Consider the following 15,551-nt stretch of genomic DNA (forward strand, 5'->3'; position numbering starts at 1 on the left):
AGAGGACTAGAAGTCTAGAACCTGAAGTTCGTTGACTGCAGATCTGTCGCGACACAAAAGCAAACGCATGCACTTCTCCAATAGCTTAACGCCATCTTCAAAACTCAAGTTCTCGTTCCACTCGTCGCGAAGAATTGGCAGTGCGAGGGGATTGCCAAACCCAAGTAGCCACATGGTTATCTTCGAAACTCGCACTTATCATGCTAACCTGGATAAAATTGCATGGCAAGTGTATGAGAATTCGACAACATTCTGAGAAGTCAAATGAATCTAAACAAGGGTCGCGACCTACCATGCCAAGATATTTTTGTCCATTTTAAACTCCACCCAGAACCTGTCAGTTCCCCAATGGGTTGAACTTGTTCCGCCTACCAGACATAATCGGAGTCCGATAATTTTGCACCTCTTTGGGCCCCTAGGAATTCCCATCATCCCACATTTTGTCGTAAAAACTGCAACAACGGACCCCAGAATCAAAAGTCTTGTTCAGAAGCAGCCTCAAAGTTAGAGAAGCAGAGTAACAAGTATACGTCAATTAGAAAGAAACTGCTGCTTGTAATCTTAATCAAGTGATAACGCAATATCTCCTGAAAATCACTTATCTCTCTGTTTACACCAAAAAGTGAAAAAAAATCATGGAAATAGGCATCGGGAGCTTTGGCGTCGGTAACTTACCGATAGTTCGCAACTTACCGATAGTGGGTGAGCAGAGGATCGGCGTCGGTAACTTACCGATAGTTCGCAACTTACCGATAGTGGGTGAATTGAGGATCGGCATCAGCAACTTACCGATAGTTAGATGTCAATAACAAAACTGCTTATGGATAAGGGTGGTTATTTGAACGTGGAGAGTGCCTAGAAAATAGGAAGATAATAACCACCGTTAGGAAGTTACTTTTTATTTAAAATTTAAAGTTTGTAAACGCTTGTACGGGATTATAAATATCCCAAGTTTGTATTTTAAAGACCCCCCGAAATCAACAACAGAACTCACGTTCTTTATCAGTTTATATTTTCTTTTATCTTTACATTTCCTGCACTCGTACCTTTACATTTGGCCAAGGCCATTATTTTCCTGCAATTTACAAGCTTTAATTCTTTAGGAGTAGTTCTAATGCTCAGATTCACGTCGCCGAGTCGTCCTCCGATATGAATCTTCATCCTTGGTGCTTCATCGTCGAGTCAAATCCCGGCGTAGTACCGCCGCTCTTTCAAGCTTCGTCCTCGAGTCAAATTCCGTCGAAGTTTGTTTCAATAGTACTTCCTAAACTTTTCCGTCGAGTCAAACTCCGGTTTGGTTTAGGTTTGTACAATTCCACGATGATTTTTATGATCGCTTGGATATTTCCTGTCAAATCACCACAGAACCCGTCCTTCAATTAAAAGCCGAAGATCCATTTTCGGTGTTTGTTTCCTTAAGCATCAAATTACGGAGAAACACTCTCCACTCGCACCCAGGAGAGAATGTTTTCCAATTGGCGTTGTCGCTCAATAGTTTTGTATCTCAAGGTGGATCCATTAGAACCGGAAAATTATTTGTCACTATCAGAACACCGATTTGACCAGAACGCTAATATAGTCATAACGTACTATAAGAAAACCAGTAAATTAAGAACTACGAACTAATATATCCAAAAAAAAAAAAAAAGAACGACGAACTTTCCTCCAACATGACGTAGAACTCCTTCTCAATGCGCCCATTGCTTGAACCGCTGACTAATATTATATACTGAAAATAATACAGAAGTTAAACGGGTCTTGCAATCTAAAGCTTAGAAGAAGAAATTACCGAGGAAATCAACTAGGAACGATCAGAGCACCAAAGTTTTATGGGGTTCTGTTGAAGTGTCGGTACTTACTCCACTGAGAGAGCCGGCCAGTTTACAGTAGCTCAAGTGCTCAAGTCTTTCTTGTTTTTCCTGGATGCGTTTGTTTCGCACAAAATGAATAATTTGAAAAACATTTTCCTCAAAAAATTGTTTGCCTCGCTTACAAAAATGAATAAACAAAAAATATTTTCATCGTTCACGAAGACATTTATATATAAATCGTTGTTAATACTGAATATTTTCCATTAACTAATTATTTCAAGCGATATAAGTAATTATTTTTAGAAAAATGTTCTCACAATCATTCATTTTTCCGCAAAACAAACGGAGCTTTAGCGTATAGTCACCTAGTAGAATTCCATCTCTTGTATATATATAACTTTGTATCTATTTTGCCATAATTGCGCTTGCAACGAAATCTCTTTTACCAAAAGTCGTTCTTCGATTTTTATTAAAGGAGAAACTAGGGTTCTGCACCGACTCTAGACAGGAAGCATCACAGGCAAAAGGGACCAACATATTAGAATAGGATTGTACAAGCACAAACCATGTTGAAATTTGATTGACAACAAGGCTTGGAAGGTATAGACTCAATGAAGTAACCAAATGTAAGCAAACTATGCTGGAATTTAATCAACGACACAACTTGAAAACATAAAGATACTATGCCAGAAGTTAATTAGCGACATGGCATCCGAGATAGAGATTACATGCCGAAATTTAATCGACGACGCAAATCGATAAGTTATAGCTATGAAATAAGATGCAGTACATGAAAGTAAATATGCTCAAAAGATAGTAAATTTGTTTGATTTGTGCGAGGTGCTTCTAGTAGCTGACTAATAGTATTTATAATGATATGATGGTAACTGCTTTTCGACGGTTTCCAACCGTTACGTTCCCTCGAGCAGTTTTCGTCGATTGCTTCCGTGAATTTTTTGTGCTCACGTTCTTATGATGCGTGTCAACTATTCCACGATCTTACTTTTGCATGATCCTGTTTTTTAATTGGTAATTGTTCCCTCCAACGATGCAAGTCCATCTCCCCTCAATCTCAACAGTTTCGCTGATTTCGAACTTCGCAGTCGTGCTTTGATGCTCTTCAAGTAAACGTCTCCCGGTTTTTTCATCACCCCAATTGCTTTGACTCAAGCCTCCTCGTGTCTTTCATGTTTTCAAAGAGCTCGAAAGGCGATCCGCCATTCACCCATTGCTAGCATCTATCTCAATGGTTACTAGCTGTTCGTCATCATATATTGATAATCGAATATGTACTACGGATGCATATCGATGTCAATCAACAAAAGAAAAAATTCACGGTCGACAACTCCATTGTTTTTTGTGTAAACAGTGTCCTAGGCGGGAAACCTATTTAATTTAGAAGACCACTCAAGCTAGGAAAATAAAGCATATTAGGAGTCCAACTCCAATACGAAAGGTATTCCTAAAGCTTTTAACTTCCTTATTTGGAATTGAAATTTTTTCCTTGGATAGGATTTGATTTTTATTTGAAATTATTTTTTCGGGAAGAATCTTTGTTTTAATTTATAATGATGTTGAGAAATTTTTTCCTAATTATTTATAATCATAAATATATTTTACAGCTCATTTTCGCGTTCCTATCCCTTTTTTTTTTTTGCTTAGGAGTTAACAATCCACCTTCGACCAAACGCATGGCGTGATTACCAATCCCGAGGGCGAGCCTTGGAATCGTCGCATTGTCCCGACCAATGCATGCGACGGAATCGAGTGACGTGGGTGGGCGGGCGACCAAGTAAATTTTAGTGCCCCTTCGCCTTGAATTGAGAGCTCAAAATACGACACTCACGTCCATCACCCCCCACTAAGATATTATATAATGAATTGCCCTAAATCAAGGCGTAACTTGTGGATTGTTCATGTCCGGACTTAGAAAAAATAGTTTTCTTTGGGTTACATTGCCGAGAGAGGCCTCTAGCCATTGCATGCGCGACGGCAGAAATCGATCGGTGTGCGAGAGAAGAAGAAGAGGACAAAGTCCTGTAATGTCACGACCCTATCACATCACATGATAACATGGTATGTACGCATCAATTTTGCTACTGTTAATCTCTGGAATATATGTCGCCGGAGTGTGATAATGACACTCGATTTATCGATGACATCACGTTGATGTGCCACGCATTATCTTCGTTTGATTCCGGATTTTTTCCTTTTCTTTTAATTAGAGAGAGATCGCAATTAGAAAAAATATGTGGCAAAGCTAAGTCTATTCACATGATATACACGTTCAAAGGAAACAGTTTGATCAATCTGCTGTGATTAATCATGAAACATGCACCTGGATCTTCATAGGATAGATATGTTTATGAACCTAGCTGACTGGGGGAAAACTTACTAACGAGTAGATCATTTGTGATGTTGGGAGTTTTTTGATACACTCTTTAGGTGATGATTCAGCTAATTTTCACATACCATATTGGATCGACCTTCTCGATTTGGTTGCAAAAGGATGCCGTCCACATGAGATTAGAGATTCACAAGGAATTACTTCCTTGTGACCTGACCCCACGAGGTTGGGCTGAGTGGGAATTGATCAATTTGTGACCTCGCCTTTTGAAACGCAAGATTCTAAGTTTTATCCCTTGATCGACCAACCCCTTGAGTATAGAGAAACTTAAATATTATTGGCGCCACGAATGTTTGATAGCTGGTCCCTAGCTTTATGATTAGGAATCGAATGTGTCCAAAAAACTTTTTTGATTGTGAATATAGAAATAAATTATTATGGACTCATTCTAATGGATGGAGATCCTCTCAATTAATTATGATCGACGCACTAACGAGGAAGTTTCCTTTCTCTTACTATCTCATGCTCATAACAAATTGATATTGTGATTTGACTAAAGTCCTCGATGGAAAGCTGCAAGAGTAAAATCCCGAATACACCAGGCCAACTTGAGGAAGTGGGCCTTTAAGATCGTCCGAGCATGTGGATTAGTCGAGGTGCGTAAAAACTGTCCCCGACACCAGCCGACCGCTAAAAACAAAAAAACAAAACAAAACAAAACAAAAGAACCACCGGTACATTTTATGTCCTAGAGCAACCTTCCCTTTCTCTTTTTCATACTCTTTTTAGCCATTTTGGTGTTCATTTTCCAATCCTCGCATCCCTCCTCTATCTAACCGGAAACCTAGGAAGAACATTAGCAGGCGAAATCGGAGGCATCGGTGGCACCCCTTTTAACAAGAGGAAGCAAAACCCTATTGCTCAACCAAATAGAAAACAGTTCAATTCCCTCCAACCAAACACAAAACATCCAAGACATAAACCGTAAAAAAAATACCCAGGTAATGCCACAGGACCACCCTGCAAAACCTTCTTTAAACTTTCCATCGCACGATGCAAAGAAACCGAAAGCGTAGCCTAAACTAATTGACTTCGTATGTAAGATGGCCAGTGGCAGCGAGCCTCCCTTAGCTCGAGGAAGAGAATGATTATCCCATTAAACAAGTACAATTGGCAATCCAATCACCAATTATCATCCCAATACGAGAGTTGTAAATAACATGGGGAACCATGTCTACATGTGTCGGGAGAAACATGACACCCTGATGTACGACGTTTATAAATTCGATAGTTTGGTACGAAATAATGCAAATCGAACTCTGTAAAACAACTCAAAAGCATGTGTGAGGGAATCAATCCCACGCCATGCGCATCTTCTCCAAACCTTTTCTTTATCCTCTTCTTGTTTCATCCATATCCTTTCTTACTTACCTTTATTATCATTGTTTACACTATTTTACTTTAACCATAAACAGTAAAATACGTCAAAAGTCTTCTAGGTTATCTGTCTTTCTGCTTAATATAACATTTCGACTTGAACTGGAATTTACCAACCCTAGGAAGGGAGACCATTTTGCTTAGGTAACAAGGAAGTTAGTGACGTGACAGACCCGTTTTGCTATAAAAAGTCGAGTTAAAGAGATAGAGGAAACAAAAAAAAAGGGTTTTGAAGCAATAAACAAAAGCAACAAGCCAAGTATAACGTGCATCATCATATTTTACCCTACAATATCATGCGAATAAGATCCGTATCTTGACTTGAAGTTACATGGAGATATATGAACACGACACAATATCTAGTTAACTGTTGAAGGGTCTAATGTTTGAGGCATGCAGGACACGCACGACAACACAGGCGCAAGCACGAGCATGGTAGCGGTCATTAGAGCTTGGGCCATCGGCCGACACCAATGATGCGAGATAAGTCGGCCTGCCATATAACTAGGTCGGACATGACCCATTAAAGTGTCGCACACCCCCGGCATCATAGGTTGGTCTGAGATTCGACACAGCCTGAATCCATGACTCTCGGAGAGTACAAGTAACACACAAAACAACATACGAAATGGAATGGCAGGAAAATCCATTGAACATGCGGTGACCTTTTGCAAGAGCCACATCCATTGAACATGTGGGCAGAAAAATCCGGAAAAAGACACATCATGAAACTCTTGAAAGTTTACTACAAGATGACCATGCGCACAAGGAAACCCCAAAAATGAGAACCTACCCATTTTGTTAATATGGCCAAAGAGAGCTTGGTGTCATGTTCTCATCTAAGTGAGCTGAACCTATCACCAAAACAAAAAGAATTTGACCAAAAATGCTGCAAAGCAGCTTATGTTTCTCCCACCACGGCACTGTACATAGACAATGTTGTCTCTTACTCTTGGTGGTTAATAATGGCTATTGTAAAAGCTCTCCTATATCTTTCTGAGATCGATCACTACACAGAAGTTGAGTGCGTGAGGGATATGTTGCCAAAGAAAGAAAGAAAAAAAAGAGAGAGAAGACTACAATTAAACCTCACTTATGACCTAATAACCATTTATGTCTATTTCTTGCTAGTGTCGCTCAAGTGCTTCAAAACAAAACCCCACACTGGAAAGACGAAATTGCTCTTCTATGCAAACTCATTTTAGCAACTCGCGTAGGGTTTGGACGATTTTTTTCTTATTTGGTTTTGAGTGTTTCAAATGGGTCTGAGAATTTAAGATTTGGAAATTGGTATAGCTAGAGCATGAGGATAATTGATGTGAATGTACAAAATGGAGTCCAGAGATAAAACTCGGGTATGCATTTGATATTACTAAAATATAAAGCAATATAGCGGGATGGTTATTGGGTGAAACGCAAGGTGCGTTTTTAGCATTTTTAAAAAAAAATGTTCATATGCATGTTTAGCATGTGAGTGTTTGCCATGACAATATTCATATCCACAATTCATGTCTTTGAACTATACGAAAAACTAAGTCCTTGAACTATGTGATTACCATATGATAATAATTTGGCAAAAACACAATGTGGTACATATATATATACATAGGTTGGTCCACCAAGATGGATCGATAAAGTTCGATTCTTTTGCAAGCCATTGGACCATAAAAATGAATGTTGAAGATAAATCAAATGGCCATGTCGGTAGAGCAGCAGGTGTGGACGCTTCGAAGCTCTCACCAGTCGACACGTAACCCTATTTCGGCTGAACAAACGTGCTCTTCTTTGGTTCATAGCTCTCTCTCTCTCTCTCTCTCTCTCTCTGGACTCTCTCGTCACTCCCAAAGGGAAGTCTCGACCTCACTTGGCTTGGCTCCATGTCTAAAGACATCAGTTCATACGTCGATTCTTTGCACGGGGATTCGTGTTTCGACCTCTGACTTCTCAGCGTCATCTTCGAATTCAATGAGGTTAGGCAACGTACCAGAGAGGAAGAAGGAAGATCGCAGACGTAATGCCGATGTGGTTAGGTGGCGATTGCATGTTTGTGATTGGCTATTTGAATTATCTGCGATTGGCTAACTAATAAAGATCGAGTCGCTAATCTTTGCTGACCTTTGATGTCGATTAGGGTAAGTAGTGTTAGTACTAGTTCTGGCGGGAATCGTGGGGATAGTCTAATAACTCGATGGAAACAGTCTCGTGTTGACTCTAGCCAGTTGTGGATTTCCATAACAATGTTATGGGTGTGGGAAGACACTTGCACATGTTTGTACCTGGTGACAGCTTATTAGCAAAACATGACTAAAGTTCAAAAATGAGAGAGCAAGAGAGATATGGACGGGGAGGGTAGTCTGAACCCTAACCGAGTGAAGGTTGCCCGAGTGCAACGGGGGTTGACGGATAAGACACTGCACATGTTTATACTTGGTGACAGCTTATTAGCAAAACATGATTCAAATTCGAAGATAGGAGAGCGATATATATATGTATAGAGAGAGAGGATTGTCCAAACCCTAACCGAACGCCGAGGTCTCGCTTGGGCAACCCCCATTAGCCACCAGCAAAGGTCGCCCGAGCATGATGGGTGGGTCGACGGAGGGACCCTCGTCGACGGATGGCGTGGAACCATCTGCTACTCACTCCCTCTTCCTAAAGTTAACTTGCGAAATGACATCACGAGCTCCACGTACATATTAAGCAAGAAGGTACAAATGATGCTCAAATACTCTTTCCAACATCACGTGGTTCATAGTTTCTAGTCATGAAAAGCAGCAATATCTCTAGGACTGGGTTTATTTCTATTTCAAGCATACGATCAGGGGCCTTCTCTAGGACTATGGGAACTTTTGCCATTTTTCCAACTATATAGAGTAAAGATATAAGATAGGATGTGTAGTCACTTATCCAACCTTGACGTAAATTAGACGTAAAATCAATAATACCAAATGAGCTATCATGTTGTAAAGATGATGGTCCCAAGCCGATGACGAGTCATATGATTGAACCAACCTCCTTGTCTTACCCCTTTTTTCGTTTCTCTATTCTGTTTTTCTTTTATTATTATTATTTTCATTTCGTTGGTAGCTATAGAACATTGATAGAATGCAGGTAACATGTTCCCCAACCACAAATAAAGCAGATAACCCTTTTCCTAATTACAAGAAAACCTTTCTGATGCCGGAAAGATACAAAAATAAAATAAAAAATTGATGCGTGTGTGAGGATGTTAATGAAATAAAATCTCGGATAAGATAAATACATAAATGGTAAGAAGCGGTTAATACACGTCTTTAACCCATGATTTAGCGACTTAAATTTGAAGGGATAATTGTCCAAAAAGCCCTAAACTAATCGTACGGTAGTCAATTCAGTTATAAATCTTTCAACGGTGCCAATTCAGTCCTAAACATTTTAACGATTTGCTAATTTAGTCCTAAACATTTTAATTATATCAATTTAATCCTAGACATTATGATAATTTATCAATTTAGTCCTAAACCCAATGTAGTCATTCCTGTCAAATATCTAAATAATAGGTCTATGACTAAATTGGTAAATCATCAAAAAGTTCATGACTGAATTTATATAATTGAAAAATTTATAATTAAATTGATCTTCGCATAATAAGTTTAGAATTTTTTAAACAAATTTTTCCTGAATTCGGGCCGTCTCTTCACTCTCAAAAGGACGTTTTTTCCAAGCTAGGCTTGCCCTTTGTTTCCTTAGAAGTCAATGCCACATGTACCCTCCCTCTATCTCTCTATCTCTATCTCTCAACCAAAAGCTAAACACAGCTGCTGCTCCGTTTCCCATTGGGCGTGTACGATCGTGGAATTTTGGGTCACTTTAAAGTTTGCATGTACCTCTTGAGCAACGCCACGTGGTGAATTGTTAATAAATTTGCAAAACTCTAAAGCCAAAAGCTGCGCTCAAAGACGTAATCAAACCCCCAGTTAGGCACCGAGATTAACCCTTTTATTTTAATTAGTTTACTACAACCGAGATGGTCGGTTTTGGGATCTTAGCCATCCACGAAGCCCTTGTTCACACATTAAGGTGTACTACTGAACGCACTAGAATGATATTATCAACTAATCGACTATTTTCTTCTTTATTTGATTCTGTGGATAAACCAAATTCGCACATGGTATAGCAATAAATCAAGTACGTTTAGAGCCAAGTTTTCGTTTTACATGAGGAAAAAAAAAAATTCCAAGTTTGGTATTTAAAAAGGGTTAATATCAACTAATTTTTTTACCGTCAAAAACCCCAAACTTATACATTTGTGACAAATTTACCCTCCCTTCAATTTAATTAATAGCATAAAAGACCACAAATTGGTACGCATGTGATAAATGGAGGGTATAATCTCAAATCGGTACACTCGTCAACTGTCACGCGTCATCCAACTCAGAAATTTGATGGTAAAATTTAACGGAAACTAACAGAGAGTAAAATTGTCACAGTTGTACTAGTTTGGGAGTTTTGGCGGTCAAAATATTAATTTGGGGTAAATTTGTCACGGATGTATCAATTTAGGATTTTTCATGGTATTAACCCATTTAAAAATCAAGACTTCCCTCGCTCACAAACGTCATGGAGTCCGTAGAGCTGTAAATATTGTAACTGCATTTTTTGCTTGATTAATCTATGACTTTGTTACCATCGTTTTGGGCCGCAAATGTCCGATTTGAGCTTGACCCCGAATTGTTCGTTTATTTGGTTAAAATCAAGTGCCAAGAAGTAGCACCGGTCGCGCTATGTTGTTGCATGCGGCGAGTAAACTTCGCGCATACTAGAGACGAGGCATCTGTAAATTGAGCAACATTTGAAATACGTAAATCTCATTGCTCTTGGCGATTCATTCGGGGGAATCATTTATACGCTTGGATTTCGGACGGTGTCTATGGATGTCCCACAATTTCTTTTATCGATTTTGGTAATGCGATTTTCTGTGTCCATCCAAATCAATCATCGCTCTCGTCGTTTAAGGGCCCGTTTGGCAACGTGCCAAACAGTGAAAATTTCTGTTCTTTTGTTCCCAGAAATAGTTTGGGAACAGAAATGCGTTTGGTAAACTTTTTGTTCCCGGGCACATTTTTGCAAAAATTTGTGCCGAGAAACAGTTTTGAAGAGAAACAAGAAAAAAAGTTGCTTCTTGTTTTCTAAGACAATTTTGAGAATCAGTTTTTTTTCTTTTTTTCTTTTTTTTTTTTTTCTTATTTTTGTGTTGTTCTTCTCGACGGCGCGGTGGCGCATGGCCTCGTCGCGGCCGAGGCCATGATCGGCCATGGCCAAAGAAGAAAATAGGTAGAAAGAAAAAAAAATTAAACAATTCAAAATATTATTAAAATATTATTTGGGAATAGAAATTTTGTGTAGTTACCAAACGCATTTCTGTTCTTTTCTACTCTAGGAATAGAAATTTTGGTCAGTTTATCAAACGCCTTCAAATACTCAGAAATTGTTTATGGGCACAGCATAAAAAAAAATCATTTCTGTTCAGAAATAGTTTCCGGGCACAGAATGATATTCATGCGCACCCTAAGTGTGACCAGACTTTTTAAATAAGTAAGGTTGGATGTTGATTGAATTGGCTGACATCAACATACGATATGCACTCGAGTCTTGAGAGAGTGTGCGTGTAAGTTTGCCTTGTCTGTCCTCCGCGAGTGGCAAAAAGCGTGATTTCGATGCATATTGGGGGGTGCTTTCAAACTTGAGCCCTATAAAAGTCCTCTCCATCATCGTCCATCCAGCTCTTCACTCGGACGGGACCGGAGTCTCTTCCCTGTCAAAGCAAAACAGCAACCTCGTCACTGATCAGAGAGAGAGAGAGAGAGAGAGAGAGAGAGAGAGAGAGAGAGAGAGAGAGAGAGACACGGGCACGCCATGAACGACCTGAGCGAAGATGACATGGCACTCATCTCTCAGCTCTACCCTGGAGTGTACACGCGATTATCTCCTCCACAAGGTCTTTTGACGTACAGATTCCCACGCACCAGCACACACTATCGTGTTTAAACGTGATTTGCCTAACTGGGGTTGTCTATCTCTGTGCAGAGGCGAAGCCGCGGAGGAGGCGGAAGAAGAGCAGCAGAGGACCCGAGGGCGAGGGCGAGGGCGAGGGCGGGGGAGGAGGGGAAGGGGGACGGGGGAAGCGGAAGCTGAGCGCGGAGCAGGTGGAGCGCCTCGAGCGGAACTTCGGGGACGAGCACAAGCTCGAGTCGGAGCGGAAGGACAGGCTGGCGGCGGAGCTCGGGCTCGACCCGCGGCAGGTGGCGGTGTGGTTCCAGAACAGGAGGGCGCGGTGGAAGAGCAAGAAGCTGGAGGAGGAGTACGCCAAGCTGAAGTCCGTCCACGAGACCGCCGTGGTTGAGAAATGCCGTCTCGAGTCTGAGGTCTCATTTCTCTCTATTAATTTTAATTTAATTTAATTTCCACTGTTTAGAGCCAAGTATCAATGTTTTTTTTTCTCTCTAGTCATGAATAATATTTTAAACTTTAACAGCAAGATAATCAAATCCTTTTTAACTTATTTTTTAAGTGGAAATAATCGGGGACAAAATATTTCCCTATTTTTTTTCCATTTTCATGCATCCCATTTTTATCTGATGCCCTTTTTGGGAAACGAGAAACAACACGAAATTCATAAATTACTTCTTTGACATTAAAGCACGAATACTTCTTGAGATGATGAGTTTGGAATTTATCGTGACACGAAAATTTTTGCACATCCCGTGCCCGTGGGGATTGTGAAAATTACCTTTTACCTTAACGATCAAGATAATAAGTTTCCGAAACGAAATGAGATTTTCTGGATAATGGAATTTGCTAATTTTTCTTTTATAGGGAGATTTTTTATTATATTGGATATACAACTTTGGTTATAGTTCATGATTCCAAATTCATGATTTAATCCTTAATTGGACAGATCCGAGTTTTCCGGCAACTGATCCAATTGCCTGCCATTTTAAACCTATAGTTCAACTCGGCTTTGACAGTGTTTTCTTCTTTTTACTTTTTTCGGACAACACTCGAAGATCTTTGGATGTTTGGTCTGCATTTGAATTAGTCATGCTAGAATCCACAGACAAGATTGAGCTCTTAATCCCAGGAGAAATTAGGCATCTCATTTGTGATGGTCATTTATCTGCCAAATTTAAAACCTCGAACACGGATGTCGGGTCTAAATCTCGCCGCGGTTCGTGTCAAAGCCGCCTTCAAATTCGTCTCGTATTTCGTTAATGAATCGAGCATGCATGCTCTCAAACTCGACATGTCCTGTGAGACCATTCGACCGCACTCGACCAGGCTCGTGCCGAGGCCTCTCGGAAGGCCACATGGGGTAGGGCGCGAATGCCCCGTTTTTCTATCCGGCTCGGGGTTTATACCGGACCTAAGTATGACCTTTTTGTCCTTAAGTACCCCCCAAAGTATTGATGTCTGTGTTTCATTCATCAATGTTGTCTGCAGGTTCTGAAGCTTAAGGAGCAACTTTCAGAGGCGGAGATGGAGATAAAGAGGCTCTCCAGCAGCAACAGCCCCTGCTCCTCGGCCACCATTGATGCTGCGGACAATCCCTTTCGGGGAGATTATGGAGTTGCTGAGGAATGCGATGACCACCAAGATGTGTTGTATTACGCGCCACAGAATGCTTACCTTCAAGGCATGGAGTGGTTTAATCTTTATGTGTAGCGTGGTATAGTGGTTAATTAGTGGCAAAATTATTGCTCTATAGGATATGTGTGGATACTGACCGTCCACTGTAAAGTTTGTCTTCTAATAATTGACTTTTAGCTGTTGCATTAAAATACGTTACCCGACAAGACAAGATGATAGGCCGAACGAGGTAAATAAATTTGACATCGGATTTACATAATTCGGTTAGCGCGACACGCTTCCCGAGAAGGGCAGCATGGGATTTAATTATAAAATTAAGCGATCCAGCGGAGACGGCAACCACACTTTCGAACCATCGAAAACAACCGCCTATGATGATCAACATGGTAGCGTCTTGATTTGATGAGCCCGCTACATTGACATTACCAACTCTATTCAGTTAATTATAAAGCAAATCAGTTGAACATTTTTTACTTAAATCTAAACTTTTGACCCGACATTGTATTTGTTACTCATGCCTTTCTATTCCTAACACAAGGGTTCCATCGGGACACAATTGACAAACGGATCTCATGCGTAGCAGACCGTCATGGTTCAATCGGGTATGTGTTGTTCGAATTTGTTATCAAGCCGTCCCGAAAGAAACGCGTCATACATACCATGTTTGTGGAAGCATCCAAAATCGGAGCCTGTCAAACTTTTGGGCCCACACCTGCCACCCACATGTTTTGCAGGATCAGCACTTAAGTTCCGTTTATTTTATAAAAAATAAATAATTTAAAAATTATTTTCTTGAAAATAACTGCTTTTATCGATTGAAATAATTAGTCAATGAAAAATATTTTTATTAATCGACAATAATTCATATCTAAATATTTTCGTGAACGATGAAAATATTTTCTATTCACTCATTTTTACCAATGATCTTTTAAGGAAAATATTTTCCAAAACATTCAATTTCCACGAAATAAACGGAGCATTAGACAGATCCCAGGCCAACCAAATACTATCATATTTCTACGCACCGATGTCGACGAGAATGGCAGGGCTTAACGCAAAGACAAAGCCGCTGCTGGAGGCAGAAGAAGAGCAAAGGATCAGAGAGAAGGGACGGAGGGCTAGGACCGGGGAAGGGGAAGGGGAAGCTGAGCGCAAAGCAAGTGGAGCTCCTCGAGTGAAACTTTGGGGACAAGCACAAACTCGAGTCAGGGAGGAAGGACAGGCCGGTGGCAAGTCGCGGTATGGTTTGAGAATAGGAGGGCCCGGTGGAAGAGCAAGAAGCTGGAGGTGGAGTAAACCAAGCTGAAGAAATGCCTTCTTGAGTCTAAGGTCTCTCTCTCTCTCTCTCTCTCTCTCTCTCTCTCTCTCTCTCTCTCTCTCTCTCTCTCTCTCTCTCTCTCTATTTTCTTTGGTTACACAGTCTTTTGTTTTTTTTTTCTACATTAATTTACTTTCCACTGTTCAAGGGAAACATCAATTGTTTCCAATATTTTTATTTTTATTTTTTCCTTAATTTTAAATTATGCGGCGCACGTACATAATCTTTCTTATAAATTGAAAATGTTGACATATAAATTCGAATGTAAATTTTTCATAATTTTTTGGATGTATATGTAATAGTCTAAAATTTGACAACAAAATAATAATATACCTTTTACTCATCATGCCCATTTCTTTTCCCTGTTTTTTTTTCCGTTATGCTCATATATATCATCATGCATTCAATTTTTATCTGACTCGGTGCCCCTTTTGTAGACAAGAAAAACAGATAATTCATAATTGAATAAATTCTTCAACAATAAAGCACGAATAAATTCTTTTTTTTCTTTTTTGATTTGGCTCCGATCCAGCACTAACGGTGAGCGATTCTAGATTCTTTACAGGTTCCACTTATAACCTACCCGTCAAAACAGATTTATCATATTTTTAGAATCTGGACCTGCTCTACATATCCTGGAACCTAAAACTTACCCTGTCACAAGTTTCAGGTTTACCCAAGTTCCACCTATATTCATAATTAAATTATTGCAGTGAATCATCACCTCCAATGACTACCATATGATGTTACAATCTACTGACCACAACTTATTTTTAGACATATGAAGAATATAAAGCATTAACAAAATAAAAGTCTCAATCATTGATATCGCCGGAAATGGAACCTCATACTAGTGGTTCTACAATACAGGCTCATCATCGGACGCCATGGAATATCGCAAGATTGCGCAAATACATATAACAAAAAAAACACAAAAACTTGTTCCAGGTTTCAGATTCCAAGTTTTAGAACTCGTTAGAACCGGTTCCGTTCTACCTTGGAATCATGCTCA

The 15,551-nt window shown here is 39.8% G+C and overlaps 1 protein-coding gene and 1 pseudogene across 2 annotated transcripts; one reads left to right on the top strand and one right to left on the bottom strand.

Annotated features, from left to right (window-relative positions):
- Positions 1-6: 6 nt before the first annotated feature.
- LOC115682533 (proteasome subunit beta type-4-like) lies at positions 7-1,520 on the bottom strand (annotated as a pseudogene).
- A 9,840-nt stretch (positions 1,521-11,360) lies between these two features.
- Positions 11,361-13,414, top strand: LOC115682575 (homeobox-leucine zipper protein ATHB-40). Of its 2 annotated transcripts, none has more exons than XM_056317592.1 (4): positions 11,361-11,441; positions 11,480-11,572; positions 11,662-11,999; positions 13,075-13,414. In XM_056317592.1, the coding sequence occupies exons 2-4, from the start codon at positions 11,491-11,493 to the stop codon at positions 13,294-13,296; spliced, it is 642 nt and encodes a 213-aa protein (XP_056173567.1). In that variant the 5' UTR covers positions 11,361-11,441; positions 11,480-11,490; the 3' UTR covers positions 13,297-13,414. The 2 variants fall into 2 exon arrangements, with proteins under 2 accessions (XP_056173567.1, XP_056173571.1); XM_056317596.1 differs by having other exon boundaries at positions 11,393-11,435.
- The last annotated feature ends 2,137 nt before the right edge of the window (positions 13,415-15,551 follow it).

This window comes from Syzygium oleosum, unplaced genomic scaffold (assembly GCF_021117445.2).
Source record: "Syzygium oleosum isolate NSW1041296 unplaced genomic scaffold, Sole_v2.1 Sole_v2.01, whole genome shotgun sequence".
NCBI classification, from domain to species: Eukaryota; Viridiplantae; Streptophyta; class Magnoliopsida; order Myrtales; family Myrtaceae; genus Syzygium; species Syzygium oleosum.

Excerpts from the sequence above, each read along its gene's own strand:
- LOC115682575 (XM_056317592.1), top strand. The coding sequence starts at position 11,491 with ATGAACGACCTGAGCGAAGATGACATGGCACTCATCTCTCAGCTCTAC. Across the intron at positions 11,573-11,661 it reads GCGATTATCTCCTCCACAAG|AGGCGAAGCCGCGGAGGAGG; the intron begins GTCTTTTGACGT and ends ATCTCTGTGCAG. Across the intron at positions 12,000-13,074 it reads AATGCCGTCTCGAGTCTGAG|GTTCTGAAGCTTAAGGAGCA; the intron begins GTCTCATTTCTC and ends TGTTGTCTGCAG.